Source organism: Acinonyx jubatus, chromosome A3, assembly GCF_027475565.1.
Source record: "Acinonyx jubatus isolate Ajub_Pintada_27869175 chromosome A3, VMU_Ajub_asm_v1.0, whole genome shotgun sequence".
NCBI classification, from domain to species: Eukaryota; Metazoa; Chordata; class Mammalia; order Carnivora; family Felidae; genus Acinonyx; species Acinonyx jubatus.
The window spans coordinates 25,886,845-25,908,235 of NC_069388.1; the positions used below are offsets into that span (position 1 = coordinate 25,886,845).

At 40.2% G+C, this 21,391-nt stretch overlaps 1 protein-coding gene across 4 annotated transcripts in view; it reads right to left on the reverse strand.

Moving 5' to 3' along the window:
* Positions 1-21,391, reverse strand: part of ASXL1 (ASXL transcriptional regulator 1) — a 74,124-nt gene that overhangs the window by 47,929 nt on the left and 4,804 nt on the right. For 3 of the 4 annotated variants that reach the window (XM_053200100.1, XM_027069831.2, XM_053200098.1), the window contains exons 2-3: positions 19,791-19,873; positions 17,266-17,374 (exon numbers count right to left, since the gene is read on the reverse strand). In XM_053200100.1, the coding sequence (XP_053056075.1) occupies positions 17,266-17,374; positions 19,791-19,873 (192 nt within the window). Of the gene's footprint in view, positions 1-17,265; positions 17,375-18,720; positions 19,766-19,790; positions 19,874-21,391 lie in introns of those variants that run through there. The other variant, XM_053200099.1, reaches the window with a different exon arrangement.

Here is a 21,391-nt window from a genome sequence, read left to right on the forward strand (position 1 = left end):
AGAGAAGGAAAATAATATAAAAACAGGGAGGGAGACAAAACATAAGAGACCCTTAAATATAGTGAACAAACAGAGGGTTGCTGGAGAGGTTGTGGGAGGGGAAATGGGCTAAATGGGTAGAGGCATTAAGGAGTCTACTCCTGAAATCACTGTTGTACTATACGCTAATTCGGATGTAAATTTAAAAATAAATTAATGGAAAAAAAAAAAAAAACTTAACCATATATTAAGCCAGAAAAGAAGTTTCAACAGAATCCAAAACACACAGAACACTTCTTCGACACTGATTTAGTAAAAGGGGTAAAATGGGAGGATACAATATATATTTAAAAATTTTTTTAGGGGCGCCTGGGTGGCTCAGTCGGTTAAGCGTCCAACTTCAGCTCAGGTCATGATCTCACAGTCCGTGAGTTCAAGCCCTGCGTCGGGCTCTGTGCTGACAGCTCAGAGCCTGGAGCCTGTTTCAGATGCTGTGTCTCCCTCTTTCTCTGACCCTCCCCTGCTCATGCTCTCTCTCTCTGTCTGTCTCAAAAATAAATAAACGTTAAAAAAATTTAAAAAAAAAAAATTTTTTTTAAAACCACTACAATTCATGAGTTAAATGATATTTCATAAGAGAAATTCCAAAATATTTAGAACTGGAAAAGTATAAAAGCACACATGTCAAAACTTGTGGGGTCAGGGCGCCTGGGTGGTTTAGTCGGTTGAATATCCAGCTTTGGCTCAGGTCACGATCTCGTGGTTCATGAGTTCGGGCCCTGTGTCAGGCTCTGTGCTGACAGCTCAGAGCCTGGAGCCTGCTTCAGATTCTGTGTCTCCCTCTCTCCCTGCCCTTCCCCTGCATGTGCTGTCTCTCTTTCCCAAAATAAATAAACATTAAAAAAAAACAAACAGAACAAAAAAAATTTTAAAAAACCTCGTGGGGTCATGTTCACCAACAGGGTACACAGAGTGCATATACTCCTCTTCAATCCATCTGAGTTTAAGAATCAGTTTGGGATTTTTTCCCCAACCCATCAAAGATCCACATGTGGTGCTACTGGCAGAGATGATCAGCCCACATAACTCACTGTGCAAGCCTGAAAACTACCCAAGCTGACCTACCAATCGTGCTCCTAGATGCTGCGGCAATATCAAATTGTGATAGAAGTTTCTACGCACTCCCAAGTCCTGTACCTACCACAGAAAGGAACAATAGTTCACAAATTGACACTGGTCTATGGTCACAGTTTGATTAGCACTGACAGTGGTAAATCCACATGCATTACACCACTGGAAGAAAAATGAAGAATCTCTCTATATACGGCTATGGGGTAATCTGGACGTACTGCTAAGTGAAAAAAGTAAAGTGAGCAAAAATGTGTGTGCTGCTGACAGCAGGCGGCCTAGGATGTGCCACTGGGGCGTGTGAACTACTCTGAATTCAAGATACTCGAGAAACAGCTGGTACAAGAACACTCTGACCTCCTCTCCCCCTGAAAGCAGGAAACAAACTCCCCCTGTGAAGGGCACCCTTCTGGCACCTGGAGGGTAGAAGGCACCCTTAGTGCCAGAGATACGGAATTCAGGGCACAGACGGTACATAAACTAACCATGGTACTCTACTTCATTAATTTGCTACCCCAAGCCCAAACTTTTGTCTTGTCAATTCTTCACAAATGCATTGCTTCCGTATCTAAAAAGCATAAAAAGCTGCCACCCTTTGGTCACTTTCTTGGGTCTCATATCTGTGGGGGTCCTCATACGTATGAAATTAAATTTGTTTTTCTCCTGTTAATCTCTCTTTTACTACAGAGAACGTCTCAGCCAAGAACCTACAGGGTAAAGAGAAATTTATTTTTTCTCCTACAATGCCATTCTAAGAAAGGAGGAAGATATAACTACAGATATGTTATTTGTTTACCTTTCTAAAAAGGAAAGAAACTGAAAAAACAAAAAACAAATAAAACACTTAGCCACCCATAGGGGAAAGAAGGAACGTGTACAGGGGACAGGACAGGAGCTAGACTTCACTGAATAAACATCATGCAGTATATCTAAGCACACATATTTTATGTCAGTATAAAGCAAAATTAAAATTTATAAAAGCAATCCCTCCCACCTTGAACAAAAAACAAAACAAAACAAAAAAGACACATAAAAGTAATGAACCAAACTGCGTATCAAATTGATGTCATACCCACAAATTAATTATATCGAGTGATTTTAAACTGCAGCCTCAGGAGATATGCCCTAAGGCCAACAACAACAACAAAACCACTTTAGAGCAATCATATTGCTGATGTTGGTGCTACTGGTATTGTTGTTCTGAAACTGCTGGAAGAAGCAACAAGGAATTCTGTGGTTTCACAGGAAACCATAATTTCCGCATGACAGAAAGGAGGTACACAGACAAGACTAAAAAAGTTCAAGTAAAAAACCTATAGTCTTGAATTTGAATTGGAATTATCAGTAAGAACTCATGAAATATTTTGTCTTTGAACACACCAAACTTCCAGTTACAAAATAAAAAAATCACTAGGATGAAATGTACAGCATAGGGAATACAGTTAATAATATTGTAACACCTTTGGTGACAGATGATAGATTTATCAGGGTGATCACTTTGTAATGTATAGAATTGTAGAATCACTATATTTTACACCTGAAACTAATATAATACTGTATGTCAACTACACTTCAATAAAAAATATAAATAAAAATAAAACAATCTTTCATGCCTGAAAAAAAAATACACACACATACACACACGTACATGTGTAAGCAAGCAAGCAAGCAAACTTTTGCTCTAGGTCATAATAGACTAACAGTTGCCAAACTTTCCCTCTTGCTATAAAGACCTAAGAACTGAACAGAATACATGAAAAAACTGTTTTCAACATTAGAAAACAGGCACTCAAGACTTATCCCTAAGACAAGAAAAACAAATAAACTGATTACTACAACTGCCCTGGCTTTCTGCCTGTGGGTTCAATGCAGACAACAGAGAAGACCAGGGGATCCCACGCAGAGCAGAGTGGTTTTCCTGAGCTGAGACAGAGATCAAAGTTCTGGGAGGCTGAGGTGGCTGAAAGTTGCAAAGCAGAATCACAGACAGGAGGAAGCTATGCAGAAAAAGACCTCCAGAAATCTGCATGGGGTGTCTGCATATGTGCAGGTTCAAACTCCACAGGCAGGGCAATGAATGACGAATAATTCCCAGAGCAGAAAGCCTAGGGAGGGAGGGTTAAAAGCCAGCCAAAGAGGAGGGACATTGTTAAACATCTGAGGCATTTATAGTAGAGACCCCAGAAGAGAAATACCTTCTAATAGAGTTAAACTATCATTAAAGGCTAAACCTGCCCTGAGAAAGCTTAAAATCAAGCCTCCAAGAGAGTAACCTAACTACCTCCCAAAATAAAGCCCAACACTCTTGAAAGGAAGATAAATTGTAGTACCCAACAACGTAAATTTCACATTGTTCGGCATCCAAACAAAACTACTTAGATATGCCAGTAAGCAGGAAAATGTGACCAATAAGCAGAATAGTCCACCAAGAGCAACAGACCAAGATATGACAGACAAGATGGAATTAAGAGACAAAGACTTAAAACAGCTAGTCTAAACACACACAACATGACCAAGAATTAAAAACAACAACATGAGCGGGGTCCACACTGACACTGTGGAGTCTGCTTGGGATTCTCTCTCTCCCTCTCTCTCTCTCTGCCCCTCCCCTGCTCACTCTGTCTCTCAAAATAAATAAGCTTAAAAAAAAAAAAAAAAAAAAAAAAAAAAACCGGGGGTGCCTGGGTGGCTCAGTGGGTTAAGCGTCCGACTCTAGTTTTCAGCTCAGGTCACAATCTCACAGTTCGTGAGTTCAAACCCCACAACAGGCTCCACGCTGACAGCATGGAGCCTACTTGGGATTCTCTCTCTTCCTCTCTCTCTGCCCCTCCCTTGCTCGCTGTCTCTCTCTCAAAATAAACAAACTTAAAAAAAAAAAATCTAAGGAGACAACATGAAAAGAAAATAGAAGATATTTTAAAAAGTGGAATTTCTAAAGATTAGAACAATTATCTCTAATGAAAATTTCACTGGATGAGATTAACAGCAAGTTAGATACTGCAGGAAAAAAAAGGCCAGTAGCAACAGAAAGTATCCAAAATGAAGCACAGAGGATAAAGATTGGAAAAATTTAAGATACAGATCCTCAGTGATCTGTAGGATGATACAGAGTGGTCAAACATACATATATCCCGGAAGAAACAGGACAACAGGGGAAAAATTAAGGAAATTATGGTTAAAAATATTTCAAATTTGACCCACAGATCTGAGTTCACCATGGTACATGACCATCAAGTTGTCAAAATCTAAGATACAGAGAAAATTTTTAAAGCCTTCAACAGAAAAGAGAAGAACAAACATAAGAACTGCCACAAACATCAGAAACTATGCAAACCAGAAGACAAAGGATTGGTCTCTTTAAAATGCTGAAAGGGAGGGGCCCCTGGGTGGCTCAGTGAAGCCTCTGCCTTTGGCTCAGGCCATGCTCCCAGGGTTTGTCAGTTTGAGCCCTGCACAGGGCTCTCTGCTGTCAGCACAGAGCCCACTTGAGATCTTCTGACCCCCTCTCTCTCTCTGCCCTTGCCCCGCTCATGCTCTCTCACAAAAATAAAAATAAATTAAAAAAAAAAACTTGAAATGCTGAAAGGGAGAAACAAAAACAACTTTAAACCTAGAAATCAGTATCTAGCTAACATATTCTTTAAGGCAAAACAAAGACTGTCATACAAAGAAAAACTGAGAGAACCTGTCACAGCAGACCTGCAGGACAAGTGTGAATGGAGGTTCTTCTGGAGGAAGGAAAATGGTAGCAAATGAAAACTTAGAAAATAAAGGAATAAAGAACTCCAGAAATGGTAAACATGGGTAAAAATAACATTTCTCCCCACTTAAATTTTTTTAAAAAAGAACTGTTTAAAGCAAAGGTAATAATAATGTTTTCCAAAATGTAAGAAGTAAAATGTATAACAACAGCACAAAGGCTAGGAATGGGTGAGTGGAAGAACAGTATCATAAGAATCTTACATTTCACGTGAAATGCTGTAATATTTTTTAAAGGTCATCTGTGGGGGCACCTGGATGGCTCAGTCAGTTGAGCATCTGACTTTGGCTTAGGTTATCATCTCACGGTTTGTGAGTTCGAGCCCATCAGGCTCGCTGCCAGTCAGCATGGAACCCACTTAGGATCCTCTGTCCCCCTATCCCTCTGCCCACCCCCCCCCCCCCCGCACACTCTGTCTCAAAATAAATAAATAAGCTTAAAAAAAAAAGTAATCACAAGGAGGAAACAATACAAATGTCATCAACTGAGAAATGGATAAGCAAAATGTCGTAGATCCACACAATGGGACTTTATTCAGCAATAAAAAAGAAACAAACTGTTGATACGATACACATTACAAGATGGCAAAATCTCAAATACCTCATACAAAGTAAAGGAAGCCGACTCCAAGGGCTACATAACATATGATTCCATTTATACGACTACAAGGATAGAAAACAAATCAATGGCTGCCAAGGAGTTAGGGTGGAGAGACAAGCAGATCACAAAAGGGCACGGGGGAAGTTTCTGGGGTGATGGTACTGCTCTGTATCCTAATTATGATGGTAATTTTGTTTGTCAAACTCAAAGGATTATAACCTAAAAAAGGGTGAATTTTACTGTATACAAATGTAAAGCTGAATTTTTAGGGGAGGGAGAAGCACATTAGCATTAACAGTTACTGGAGCAACTGCGTTAAAGCCACTACAGCATTTCTTTAAATAACCCAATAAAATGTCAAAATGAATGTGAACTAAAAAAAAAAATCAAATGAACTTTTAAAAAGCTTCACAGAATTGCACATTACTACATCAAAACGGGTTAATTCTACTGTATGAAAATTATGCCATAATTTAAAAACAGGAAGAAAAGCACAAAATACTATTTTACATCCACGATACTCAGGCTGTCAGGCAACAGGAATTCATATTCACTCCGAAAAGCAGCAGTACTTCCTAGTAATGCCCATCAGGTGCAAGGCCTACTGGTCAGTCCCATTCCCAGCAACACACACACTCTAGGGAAAGCTCCTCCACATGCACACCGGGAGACGCGTACAGAAGTACTCAGTGCAGCACTGTGTGTTACAAACCCAAAAACATACCAAGAATAAAATGGACACATAAATCATGGTATATTCACACTGTAAGACAGCACACAGCAGAAAATATGTGTGTCAATTAAACGCATCCGCACATTTCAAGCTCAGAAATGATAAAAAGCAACAACTCAGAGGAAAACACATGATTCTATTCACATGAAGATTATTTTTAGGGGCACCTAGGTGGCTCAGTTGGTTAAGCATCCAACTTCAGTTCAGGTCATGATCTCATGGTTCATGGGTTCGAGGCCCCCATCGGGCTCTGTGCTGGCCGCTCAGAGTCTGGAGCCTGTTTTAGATTCTGTGTCTCCCTCTCTCTCTGCCCCTCCCCAACTCGTGCTGTGTCTGTGTCTCTCAAAATAAACATTAAAAAAATTGTTTTAAAAATTATGCATTTCACAAGAAAAGAGTAAAGATAATATATTCACAAAATAAAATACATCATGCCCAGTAGGTTTTATACACGTTCTACTAATAGAACAAATCTGTCTTAGACTACTACAGGGAATCAAGAGAGGGAAAACAGCATGGCTTGTTTTCACACCAAAACAGAACAAAGTTTGAAATCAAAATATCACAGATATATCACTTATGAATACAGATGTAAAAATCCTAAATAAATGATTCATACTAAATGCAGCAATGTATGTTTAAAAAGACTAGGAATACAAGGACGTTTGAGCACTGGAAAAAAGTATCTGTTAACAGGATTTACTATATTATCAAATTAAAAGAAATAAACTATGATACATTTACACAAATATTTATTGAGAGACAACAGTAACTAAAATTAAAAACCCGTCCTCTAGCAAAGTTTGCTCTACTCAGAGGAGACAAACGATAGCAAAACACAAAATACACACCTAATATCAGACCAAGTAGATATAAATATCAAGTAGAAAAACAAAAGGCAGGGAACAGGGAAGTATTAAGGGGTGGAGAGGGATTAGGGTACAATCTGAGCAAGACTTGAAGGGGCTGTGGAAGCAAGGCATGCACATACATGGGGGGAAAGCATGGCAGACAGCTGAAACAGTAAGGACAAAAGCCCTGAGAGAACAGTGGCAACACGTTCAAGGACCACCAGGGAAGCCACTGTGTTTACCCAGCAGAGAGACCCAGGGGCAGAGTAAGAAGAAAGGGGATGAGAGTGAGGGTGCAGGCCAATCTTGTAAGAGCACTGCAAATGACTCCAAAGATTTTGGTCTTGACCCGAAGTGAATGCGAGGGAGGGTAAACCCTGGAGAGTTCTGAGCAGAGGAATGACATGATCTAACATAAAAAATAAAAATGAAAATGAAAATCTTCCTGGCTCCAGTGCTGAGGAGAGTGGCAAGAACGGAAGCAAGGAGACAACCAGGAGGTTATTATAATAATCTAGGGGAAAGACGACGGTTTAAAGCAGGGTGTGGGTGAGGGATAGAGGTAAAATGGGATATATTCTGAAAGTTAAGCAAACAGGATTTATTGATGATTACATGTGCCATGATAAGAAAGGAGTCAAGACAACTCCAAGGTTTCTAACCTAAGCCACGTAAAAGATGGAATTCTCCTTAACTGATTTAGGCAAAAAAAAAAAAGGGTGCAACAGGTTTCAGGTGGGAAAATCCGGAGATTGGTTTCATACATGTTATTTGTGAGATGCCATTAGTATCCAAACAGAGATACTGAATAAGCAATTTAATAGATACAAATTTGATGTTCAGGGGGAAATACCCAGGGTGGAGATATAATCTGGAAGTTGTCGGTGAGAAAAAAACAGAGAAGCAAAGGAAACAAGTCAGCAAAACAAAGAAAGATGAAATCTAAGTGTTACAGAGGGAGGTACTGAAAAGAACCAAGTAGACTCATCCTCTAAATTCCAGAGTGCTCAGATTTTAAACCAGGTACTACGGCAGACAAGGATGAGGAATTGTTAAAAGTCTGCATTAGGAGGAGACAGAGGCCCTTAATCTAGTACCATGCATTTAAGCAACAACTGCTCCCACTGCTGCAGGAGACGAGTGAAGCCACAAAACCACCACACTGAACTCCCCACTAGCCTGGCTCTTAAATAAAGAATAAGCCCTCAACCCATGTCATCAGACATTTGAGTAAGCCACATGGGGTGAAAAATGACACACACTAAAGTATATACCCATGGGAAAGAGCCTAAAAGCTTCCAGAGACAGGCAGTAGAACAAGGGCGGCGGGAGGAGGCACATACAGATGATCAGGAATAAATATGGCACTAATTTTCAAAAGCAACGCTGGGCCTACTGGGGCACCTGGGTGGCTCAGTCGGGTAAGTGTCCGACTTCAGCTCAGGTGATGATCTCACAGTTCGTGAGTTCGAGCGCCACATCAGGCTCTGTGCTGACCGCTTGCTCAGAGCCTGGAGCCTGCTTCGGATTCTATGTCTCCTTCTCTCTCTGCCCCTCCCCCACTCATGCTCAGTCTCACTCTCTCAAAAACAAATAGATGTAATAAAATAAATTTTTTTAAATAAATAAATTTTTTAAAAAGGAACTGCGCCTTTTTTTTTTTTTTTGAGAAAAGAAAGCTTACATTTCACAGATTTTCAAATCCTTCATTCCATGGAAAAGAGATCCTGATAAACATTCCATACTATATGTTTCAATTTTGATACTAAAACTTACTATCCTAAACCAATTTGACTGTTTGGCATAGAGAACTATTACCAGTCAAGTAGTAATGACCTCCTTCTATGTGTTTTTCCACTACATTTATCCAACAAACATTTACTGAGCACCTCCTATGATAGATGGTGAAGATATTTGAGGCCAAAAACAAAATAACGCAGATTCTCTACCCCCAACACCTAGTCAGGAGACACTCTGTAAACAATCACCTAAATAATTATAGAATCATAGATGTGTAAGCGTTAAGTAAAATACGGGGCCCAAGAGGAAAATCCAATTTAGAGATACAGGTCCTGAGGAACGAACATTTAAGATCTACAACCAGGGAAAAGCAGAAAAGAGTTCCAAATGGGAGACCCTAAAACTGGAAAGAACTTAAGTTCAAAGAACAGAAAGAAGGGGAGTGTGGCTGAGCAAGGTTTGGATTTTTTTGGTAAATGCCATGGGAAACCACTGACAGGCACGAAAAAGACATGTGTCGTGGTCAAATTATGTTTTTTAATAAGTCTCTCTGGGGCGCCTGGGTGGCTCAGTTGGTTAAGCGTCCAACTTCGGCTCAGGTCATGATCTCACAGTTTGTGAGTTTGAGCCCCGCGTCGGGCTCTGTGCTGACAGCTCAGAGCCTGCAGCCTGCTTCACATTCTGTGTCTCCCTCTCTCTCTGCCCCTTCCCTGCTCATGCTGTCTCTCTTTCTGTCTCAAAAATAAACATTAAAAAAAAAAAATTTTAAAAATAAATAAATAAGATAAAATAAAAAAAAAAGTCTCTCCAGCTACTGTGTGGATTATCAAGGAGCAAAGTGGACGCTCGGGGGACAACAGTGAAAGCAAGGGGCCCAGGCAAGAGCGATTTCAGTATCCGGCATATGAGGATAGGTTAAATTCAGGTGATGGGCAATGGGGATGGACACCAAAAAAAGTACAAGAGGTTAGAAGTAGAAGGAGAACTGTCCCGAGTTAATTTACCCAAGAAAAACTGGCACACAGAGTCGAAGACTAAAACAGAAGGGATTCGCGGACGCATAAAGGCACACATGTGAAAGCACATCTAGTCAAACTGAATCAAAAAAGCATCTTCCAGAACAGAAACACAGACCTTTTTTGCTCCCCATTCTTTTCCCGCCTCGTGATGCACAAAGAATTTAAAGATTCTCCCCATTTGAGAACCAACTCATCTAGTCAAAACTTCAAACCTCTTAAGACTGTCCCCCACGTGTTGATACAAATCTCTCAAATAACCACAAAGGTGACTTGGTTCCATTTACTTAAACTCTCTCGGACTGCTTCCCCATTAGTACAGGAATACAAGTATTTACGTTTCAATGCAAGAGGCCAATGCAAGAAGTATGATGCCTGTCTGCAATACAATTAGCACTCAAATGTCAGTTTCCAGCTTTTCTTCCAGACTTCGCTAAACTAGAAGCAGCTACTTTGTCAGCCTGAACAAGCTCCTCAAAGAACTCTCCCAAAAAGTCTGATCTGAACGACTGAGAAAAGAGATCATACTCCCAGTTTTCATCCTGGCCGACCCAAAGAAAAGTGTGTATTTTCAAACACAGTCCCACGGAAGTCTGGAGCATGCACAATTTCCTCATGTTCCTAGAACCCCAGTGCTTTACCGTCACACTTTAGAAGTATAATTCTTTTGTTTCAAAAATACACATCACTTTAGCAACCCTGAAATTATCATCCTGCCCACCCACTGAGCGACCACAAAACCGTTCCGGTGGCAGTGCTTTCGAAACCTGTGGTAGCTGACCTTTACCACACTTTATTATTACAGGGCTTTGAACTTCAGGAAGTAGAAGGACAAAAGGTAGTTCATCTCTTAGACATAAAACCAGAGTGTGACCAGGGCTCCAAAAACAATCAAGTTCTCTCTTCTCTCTGAGCTGGCTTGGAATCCTAACAACAGAATACCCCCTGTTCCACAGGCAGATCCAGACATCCCTTGAGAATTACTCAAACAAGTAAGGAACCTCTTACCAACTCAGGGGTCAAAGCCTCCATCGAAACTAAACTGCTGCTACTATCAACCAGAGCAAATGGCACTGCTCTACCAACTGGGCCTTCTGTGCAGACCTCCTACAGTTCAGAGTGGAACAAGGCTCGCAATAAAACGGTCTGCCTCCAGTAAATACCAAATGCATCACAAAGGAACAAGAAAAAAAATTATTCCATGCCGACTTACTTTTCACACAAAATAGTCTAGATGCTAGAATGTGAGCACAGGAAGGATCTTGACAGATTTTTTACTCTAGGAAGTTTTCAACAGAGTTCCAGGGTCTGGGAAAGATCCTTAAGTGCCTGGGGCATGGGTGGGGACACTACAACCCACAAGAGAGGAGAAGATGGGCCCTCATGCTTGTTTCAACCAGAGCAGTTTCACAGCCACCTATTTGTATTTTGCAGCTCCATTTCACAACATAAAAGGGTTTTACACCTTAAGTATTTAAATGACCAATCCATTTCAACTCCTGAGCATTAGAGACAAAGAAGGATAAATGGACATGTTCAGTAAGACCTGAGATGCTTTATACTAGAACCTAGACCTTGACTCCTAGTCTGGTGCTCTTACTGTCACCATGTATCACTTATCCTAGCATAGACAAGAACACCTATGATCAGAAACGCCAATGTAATTAATGCAGAGTGCAGAAATTCAACCAGCCATAACTAAAAATTCACATTCCAAACATGAAAAGCTACTTTAGTAAGCAAACAATTATAAGGATTTTCACTAAAGACACTAAAACTGACACTTCGAGAAGTATCAAGGAACTCACAAACTGCTCCAAAAAGATGAAATGACCAAAGGTCAAAAAACCTGTAGAAAAATTCTTTATTCTAAATTGGCATAATGAAAAGAACTTAAACTCAAAAGGTGGGACCCTGGGTTCTACTCCCAACTTGGCCACAAGCATTTGTCACACAGATGTATAATCACGGATAAATTATTTAATTTGTTAGATGCTCTGTTTGTTTTCTATCTGCAAAATGAAAATGAACTGGATGATTTGACAGTCTTTTCTACACTAAAATTCTAAGATTCTAAGCACTTAAAAGATCATAGATTTGATAAGACTAACACAGACTATCAAAGACATTGTCTTAAAATGTCACTACCATTTTAAATGAAAGTAGAAATTCTTTTTTGTAACAAGCCAAGACGATCAAAGTTCAAAACTCTAAAAGGAATAATAACATCGTATCTAAAACATACCTAAAATGTTTAAACTGTTTCTAATGGCTCAGTTTCTGCCTTCCGCAATTAAGAGGAACCAGATTATGGCCATTGTCTGGGACAGATTTATTTCTAGTGTCAGCAGATTCCTTCACAGATTTATGTAGAACTGCTCTAAAGAGGGCAAGGGGGAAAAAAAGGTTCTTAGAAGTCGACTTGTTGAGCAAAAGAAAATATAACCCAAAACATGCATATTCTATTATAAAACTGATATAAAAGAAAGGTGAATTACAGGGAGAACTAGATAGCTAAGGTTTTGATGATACCATGATCTACTTTTCATCTAGCCAATGCTTACTAAGTACCTATTATGTGCCAGAGACAGGAGATACCGTGAAAACAAAGTCCCTGCACTTATACACTAGTACGGAGAGACTAACAATAACCAAGTAACCAAACCAACAAGGTAATTTCTGAAACTGATAGGGCTATGAAACAAACAAAAACCCTCCTAATGTTGTAGCGTTAGATGGGTAGAGATAACTTCACTGAACAGATACTTCTGGATTAAGAACCAAAGGACAAAGGGGTGCCTGGGTAGCTCAGTCAGTTATGTGTCCAACTTCAGCTCAGGTCATGATCTCACAGCTTGTGGGTTTGAGCCCCGCATCGGGCTCTGTGCTGACAGCTCAGAGCCTGGAGCCTGCTTCAGATTCCGTCTCCATCTCTCTCTCTCTGCCCCTCCCATGCTCTCACACTGTCTCTTTCTCTCTCAAATATAAATAAACAGTAAAAAAACAAACAAAGGACAAGAAGTCACCATAGAGCTTTATAGTAGAAGGGCTAGCAAGTGCAGGGCCCTATGGTGGACACAAGTCTGAGGGGTTGAGAAACAAAGTAAAGACCAGGACGGCTTTAGTGACAACCAAGGGAAAAGTACCAGGACAACACATCACAGAGTAGGCAAGGGCCAGACACGATAGTGACATGATGTAATCTGCTTTATATATACTTATTATTTTGAAAGAGAGCACATAAGCATGCATGTGCAAGGGGGCGAGGGACAGAGGGAAAGAGAATCTTAAGCAGGCTCCACACTCAGCACAGAAGCTGACAAGGGACTCGATCCCACAACCCTGGGTTCACGACCTCATCAGAAATCAAGAGTCTGACGCTTAACCAAATGAGCCACCCAGATGCCCTGTGATTTGCATTTTTAAAAGACCACTCTGCTTGCTGTGCATGTATCAAAAGTCAAATCAAAATGTTCTCTGATACTGCCTTTCAAATGACAGTCTCCATGATTTCACCGTATCTAAGTCTAGGCTTACTTCATTTGTTCTTTCGGTATTTAACAGTAACATATATAGCTTTGAAACTGCTGTAAGTGTGGAGTTGTACCTGAATATTTTAATTGTAGTTATATAAATAACATTGTGAGGCTGCAATAATCATTGCTCTCTCTTCCTCCATTTGCTTTTTCCTTTCTTTTATTTGCAAACTGTGGATTTTAATGGATGGATACTTCAAGTACGGTCATCTATTTCCTAAAGATGTTTTTTATACTTAAAAAAAAAATGCTCTACATATTATAAAGATCCAACTGGGCTTGTTAATTGGGTTAAAAGACCCTGAAGGGTAAGCCCTATATCTTACACAAGGTATAATAAAGTGCGAATAGCCCTAAGTAACAAAAGTGATGTATCGATGTGAGAATCATTCCACAAAAAAAAAAACAAAAACAAAAAAAAAAACTGAACGATGTTCACGTGACTGCAGTTATGCCGACAGTAAGTGCTGTAAAGTCCAATATAGGCAACATTCATCAGTGACACAACCACCAAGTCACAAAATCATAGTAGTAGTTCAGCATCAAAGTCCAAAAATGTAGAATACTACAAAGAAGCTCAGAGTGGCTTTATAAGAACAGGGAATCCCAAGTGTAAACAACAGTATGAATCCTACCTCTAACCAATAATGGACACTGACAGCTGACTTGAGGAAAGGCTTAAGGAAAGCAATTCAAATCAAGAATTCAAAACATGGGGCACCTGGGTGGCTCAGTCAGTTGAGCATCCGACTTGGGCTCAGGTCATGATCTCATGGTTTGTGGGTTCGAGCCCCGTGTCAAGCTCTGTGCTGACAGCTCGGAGCCTAGAGTCTGCTTCAGATTCTGGGTCTCCCTCTCTCTGCCCCTCCCCCACTCGCACTGTGTGTGTGTGTGTGTGTGTGTGTGTGTGTGTGTGTGTGTGTGTGTGTGTCTAAAAAATAAATGAGCATTAAAAAAAAAAAAAGAATTCAAAGCCTGGATAGATTTCATCTATCCCATCCATCCTTGAGGACTAGCTCTGGGGACTGATGTAAACATCTATATATAAAGTGTCAAATGTACCATCACATGACACAAAACTAACTTTTATCAGACAAGAAACCCTGTGGCATACCCAAAAGGACTCCAGCTTATCAGTAAACCTTTGGTAATCATAGATACAGCCACACAAATGTATCCAGAACTGAAAAAAATTCCTGTTTTCCACGAAGTAGCAAAATCACATGGATGGATAGAATTCTGACCTTGACGGCCCCACTAGAAGATATTTCCAAGCAGAGGGCAGAAAATCTAGAAGCCATTCTGCACATGCTTTTTCTTGACACATAAAATTTAGGCAAAGTAAATGGCACAGGATTTCAGAGGTATCACTAGAAATCTTCCAAAGAAAAAATGGGAAACGTAATTAAATAAGTTGTGCCTTCCTGTCCCTTATTACAGGCAAGACCCAGACCCATCACTACTATACCACACATCCCATCACTTCCACCCTCCATTGCTGAGTGGCTCTGTACCACAACCTGGGAACAGTGGACATGATCCGACAGTGCAAACAAAAAGCTCTGGAAATAACCAAGATTTCTACACTTTTATTAGTCCTTCAAAAATGTATTTAATTCCACAAGACAAATGACCTGAACTGCTCAAAAATATCAATGCCATAAAGGACAAAACAAGGCAAGGGAACTGTTCTACATTAATGAAGATTAAAGAGACATGTCAACCAACTGAAATGCATGATTCCTGACTGGATACTGGACTGAAAATATAAGCTATAAAGAATATTTGGAGGGGCGCCTGGGTGGCTCAGTCGGTTAAGCATCTGACTTCGGCTCAGGTCATGATCTCACTACTCGTGGGTTCGAGCCCCACATCAGGCTCTGCGCTGATAGCTCTGGAGCCTGCTCTGGATTCTGTGTCTCCCTCTCTCTCTGCCCCTCCCCTGCTCCTGCTGTCTCCATCTCTCAAAAATAAATAAAATGTTGAAAAAAAATTTTTAAAGTAAAAAAAAATAAAAAGAATATTTGGGGAAGTAGGAACAATTTGAATATGGATTACATATTAAATACTACTGTATCAATGTTAGTTTTCTTGCATGTGATAATAAAATTATGGTTATGTAGAATAATGAAGTACCAGTTCTGGCTAATACTTGCAAATAGTTTGGGGGGGGGGGAGAGGGGAAGGCATGCATATGTAGAGAGGGATAAAGCAAATGTGGTCAAGTTATAAAGACAAAACTCAGTTCTTACCCTCAAGGTGTTCATAGAAAAAGGTATTTCTCCTCCCAATATAGAAATATGCCATCAACATGCATATTTGTTATATATGCAATACAATCATAATTATACATACCTATGTACCATTATGTTATATACAACAACATATAATAGAAAAATGCCATTAACGAGCAATTGAAGATAACCTAAAGAAACACCAAAAAAGCTAGCATTTATTAAGGACTGGTTCTGTAGCAGGGATGCAGACACTACCATAAAGAAGAGTTAAATCTGTCCCAGGTTATAAACCTAGGTTTTGAACTCAGGGCTCTGTCTCTACCAAGGCTCGGTTCCTGACCCTACATTACGCTGCCTCTTAACAAAAAAAAAAAAAAAAAAAAAGCCAAAATATTATAAATAATATAGAAAACAGCACAGACATCCGAATATAAGATACATCTGAAATATACATAAAGTATACATAAAGATCAAATTTTATGATAGCAGGTGATGTAACTGGTATTTGCTCAAGTGTTTAATTTGAATTAAAGAAAATAAGTCCATCAAGAAAATAAAACAAGGGGCGCCTGGGTGGCTCAGTCGATTGAGCGTCTGACTTCAGCTCAGGTCACAATCTCACAGCCCGTGAGTTCGAGCCCCACATCTGGCTCATTGCTGTCAGCGCAGAGCCCACTTCTGTCCTCTGTCCCCCTCTCTCTGCCCCTCCCCTGTTCACACTCTCTCAAAAATGAATAAACATTTAAAAAGGAAAGAAAAGGAAACTAAAAGGAAAAAGTCTGTATATAGACTACTGCAATTTATAACCACATTATGGATGCAGTAAAAGGGTCAGCATCAAATTTTCAGCTTCCTCAACAGGTCATCTTATGACTAAATCAGGTCAGCAAACTACAGCCCCAAGCCAAATCTGGCCCTCTCACAGTCTTTGAAAATAAAGCTTTATTGGAACACAACCTGTCCATCCCTTTATGAATGGTCTATGGCTGCTCTATTGCTACAATGGCAGAGGTGAAGAACTACGATAGAGACAGTATGATCCCCAAAACCTGAAAGATTTATTATCTGGCGCTTTACAGAAAGTAGGTCAACTCCTGGTTTAAATGATAGCCATATAAGCTAGCCTCCTTAGCGCAGCAGGCAGCATGTCAGTCTCCTAAATGACAGCCATGTATATCACAAGTAATAGAAAAATAATTAGCCTGTTCATTTCAGCTCTATTTAAGCTTTATTATGAACTCTACCTGACTTAACTTCTCTTCCTTTGTAATTAGCGTCACTTAGAAAACACTAATGAGTTTTTGAATTTCCACAAGTATGTTCACACATCAGTTATTTTCCATAGAGTAGGTCTTATTTTAGCTGCCCGGTAATTTATCTTTCACAATACTATTACAAACAAAACCCTAATTAAAGCACATTTGCAGTTATCCCCACACATACTTATCCCTCCATTGCACACAATCTGCAAAGACATAGACAAAGAAAAGATGACTACAGACAAAACAGCTGATAGGACTAAATAATTCCTAAAACCCTGTTCGCCCTAGAACATCTCAAGGTGCCATTTAGCACCAACAGAATCAGAATCACCTGCCTATTAGAAATGTAAATTGATGGGCCTCATCTCAGACCTACCAGGTGACTTACACTAAAAGTTTAAGAACAGAGTTGCTATTACTTACCTTGAGTGTGAAAAGGCTGATTCGGCCGGGCAGTTTATAAAATAGCCCCTCTCCTCCTCTTGAATTGGAATGTAGCATGGCATTGAGACATGCAAGAGGGGATGTCCCACTGTGAAAACATACAAGGATGGATGAGGGCTATATAAATCTATATGCCTACTTACTCAAAGATCTAATACCCTCTAACTCGTTCTTAAATCAAGAAGAAAAGAGCAAGAAATATAGCAGAAAAGGGCCCATAACAATTCCACTTTGAAAGTAGTAAAACAGCAACGAATGAAGTTCCCATCAATCACACCCGGATAAGACATGTCATGTGATTCCCTTGTTCCACACCTGACACTTCCTTAGTGCCTTTTGACAATACCAACCAAGTTCTCAAGAGACTTAGAAAAAGCACACAATGACTGTTGAAGTTCAACGAGTCTTTTTAAAAAACACATTACCCAGTATTTTTATTAAATTTTAATATTAATTAAAAAGAAATCTGTGTTTCCTTGCCTCTGTATTCCAACCTGTATGTATCATACTCAGAAGCTGCCACATATTATCAACACAAAGACCACAGAATCAATGCCAGCGTCCAAGAAAATAAGCATACCTTTTCATCCCCAGTTAAATATTTTCTAATAAGCACACAAAAGAAGAATATTTCATTTGCTTTTCCTCTATTCTCAAGGGGAAAGGATGGGTTTTATTCTACATCTACCCAGGAGCAATCACTTAAGTTGGAACATAAAAAGAAAAGTAAGTCAAATGGACTTGGTACCCAACAATGTTCAAACATTAAACCCAGAAAGATAAAAAGGGAAAAAGAATTATTAACCTATTTCACAGTCCCTGCTACAACAGTTGCTTCCAAAACAATAACTGAGTTGGAGGCTACTTACTGAATCTTAAAATAGAACAGCTGTCAAAAACACAGACAAACGTCCATTATTAATACTAACGGAGTGTGGCACCTGCACGTCAGTGCTAGGGTTCACCTGAGCACCTTCTCTTCCCTCTCCCCAGTATGCAGAAAATATATAAAGATCTTAAGTAAAGCCTCTTAAGATTTTTCAGAACCAGAGGCCTTAATTTATGCAGTGTTAAAAATAAATTCTGAGTCTAAAAAAGCCATTAAAAAAAAAACCTATTACTTATTCTGCTTTGGAACACACTGGATGCTAAAAAAAAAAAAAAATTCACCAAGAACCAATCTCTAAAAGGAACCTTGTGCAGAATCTGGAGTATCCGGTGGGTGTGCTAGCATCTCTGCTACGAGGGGGCGTGGCATGCCGGCAGAGTCCTTCAGCAGAACAGTGACTCCCACACACTAGACCTCTGTCTACAAATTACAGAGCTGCTCACTCATCACGAGCTACCATGACTGCTTCCCTAATTCCTATAAGAGCAAGGAGCAGAAACAATTTAAGGTTCTCAGTTCCATCTGTCCCAAAGGGACTAATTTACCTTCTATAGGTATAGTGGTCCAACAGCAGTGCAGACGGCAGCATGATGGGAAATAGCCCGTAAAAACAAAAATAAAGCACAATTATAACGCTACACAGTGCACAGGTACTATTTAAATGAATGTGATCTAGGTAATCCTGGTCTTCCCGCCCCACAAACTGTCAACTCGAGAAGATTTGAACTGATGACTGGAAAGTGAGCATCTTTTGACCCTAAAAGGTCAATTTCAAGCAGATAAAGCTGACCCAGCAAAAACATACATTGTTTGTTCTGAGTCCCAAGAAGGGACACTGTGTTGTGCTCTCCTCTTTCATTTAAATTAAAAACAAAACAAACAAACAAACAAACAAACAGGTTGGGGTGAGAGCGAAGAGAGAAAAGGATTAAAGACAGCTGCTGATTTGCATGCCTGCGACTCCTCTGGTTTCTAACTTGTTGCTGCTTTAGGAAAACTACATCACAGGAGACTAAAATCAAGGTCACTCTAAAATTTAGTATATTCCCTACGATAAATGGCTAGAATCAATAGGGAGGAAAAAAAGGTCAGTGGCTGTTATAGTGATGAGACCACCCTTCTTTGATCCTAAAATAAAGGACTTCAGAGATATAGAAAGAAGGGCAGAAAAATACAGAAGGGAAAAAAAGAAGGAAGTTTTAAACAAGACAGAGCCTATCAGGGTCTGCCCCTTCTCTATTACTAAAATGCGCAATAGAGAATACAAAAGAAAATGTGCAGACTCCTTACACAAAGAACACATTCCGTGTCAAGATTTAAAGAAGAACAAGAAGAATAGGGAAACTGCTGCATCTCTAATGAAAACAAATGGATGTTCACCCACTCTCACCCTCCACTCAGAGGAGACACAGCCTGGGAGATAGTTCCATACCACGCCAGGCGTGGGGCAGGAGGGGGGGTGGAGGCATATGTGCACTTACTCATGTCCCTATGTATCTACAGAAAGACACATGCCCTATGAAATCCTCATGCTGAGCAGCAAGAACAATACATTATTTAAGAAATGTTGGCTGCTATTGTTAAAAAAAAAAAAAAAAAGAAGAACAATACAAACCTCATTTCCTTTAGTCCTTCTGCTTCTATGACCTGCAGAATCTGTTTTGGTGTCATTGGAGCATCTGAGTAGTTTTCTAGTACCTGAAGAAGAAATACAAATGTTCTGATTTCACTGTGTAATTTCCATTTATATCCATCAGTCTGTATCACCAGCTACAGTTCTGCTGTGAGATACCACTGCTGACAATTTGGTCCCTCCATAGTTAAAGCTGCTTCAGGAACCAAATTACGTATATATCTATCTAGTTGCTAAAAGTCACTGAAATTAGCATAAACAGTCTAATTCTTAATTCTAAAAACACACATCTTCTTAGCATACATGCTCTGGTACGTGGGTGGGGCCTCAGCAACCCTGGTTACCGCCTAACCTCACGTTGTTCACATGACTAAACCACAGAATACGTAGGGCTATACAATAAATGACAAGACAGAAATGCATTCAGATTTTCTTTCCCAAGGAAGTCTGTTTAGTAGCCGTATTTTTTTTTATTTAAAAAAATTTTTTTAATGTTTATTTATTTTTGAGACAGAGAGAGACAGAGCATGAGCAGGGGAGGGGCAGAGAGAGAGAGGGAGACACAGAACGTGAAGGAGGCTCCAGGCTCTGAGCTGTGAGCACAGAGCCCGACGCGGGGCTCGAACTCACGGAGTGTGAGATCATGACCTGAGCCGAAGTCGGCCGTTTAACAACAGACTGAGCCACCCAGGCGCCCCTAGCAGCCGTATTTTTAAGTGATGGTTTCTGCCACTGTGTTGTGAAATCCTGGTGTTAACTGCCACGGTACATTTTGCCATTTGGCAACATGATGCTCTGATTCTGCACGATGGGGGCAGGCAAAGCAATGGGAAACAGAGCATCCCATTTACGTTGGCATCATCTGCAACAGGGTCGTGGCAGCAGTTTCTTAGTGAGCAACTGCATCTCTCTCACATGAAGGTGCAGGGAAGTTCTGGAAATGCTGTCCTTCTCGGGGAGAAAAAAGAAGCGGCCAGTAGCTTTGTACTGTCTCTACCAGTAGCTGCTGAGGTAACTCCAAACCACACCAATATCTTGCAGTCACTGTAACAACTGTAACAACTAAGTACTACTTTGTCCCAAATAAAATGTAAAGCAAGCAGTCTGACAGGACTGTTGCTAAAGGCTCTCCCTATGGAAGAACATGAGCCCCTCGCACTAATGGAAGTAAGTCATGCTTTGGAGAAGCAGGTGCTGAAATAAAGCCCCTATTTACCATGGTCCCATTGTTAACCTCTCTTTTCAATTTTTACATTCTCTTCGGGTAGCATTAGCACCTCTCGTAGCTTCAACTACTACCTATATTCTGCTAACTCCCAAATATTTACCTCTGGCCTGGGTTTCTCCCCCAGCTTCTGACTCAAACATTCAGGTCTGTACTGACATTCCCCCCTTGATCATCTGTTCTAATCTAACTGGCAACTCCAATTAATCGTGCCTCTTCCTCCATATCGCTGCCCTTGATTGACAACCTGTCTATTCACCTAATGCAGAAACCTAGGCAGCACTCCTACTCTCGCCTGTCCCCCAGTTCCTTCCCTGACCCGATATACAGGCCCTTCACTAATACTCCCATAACCAGC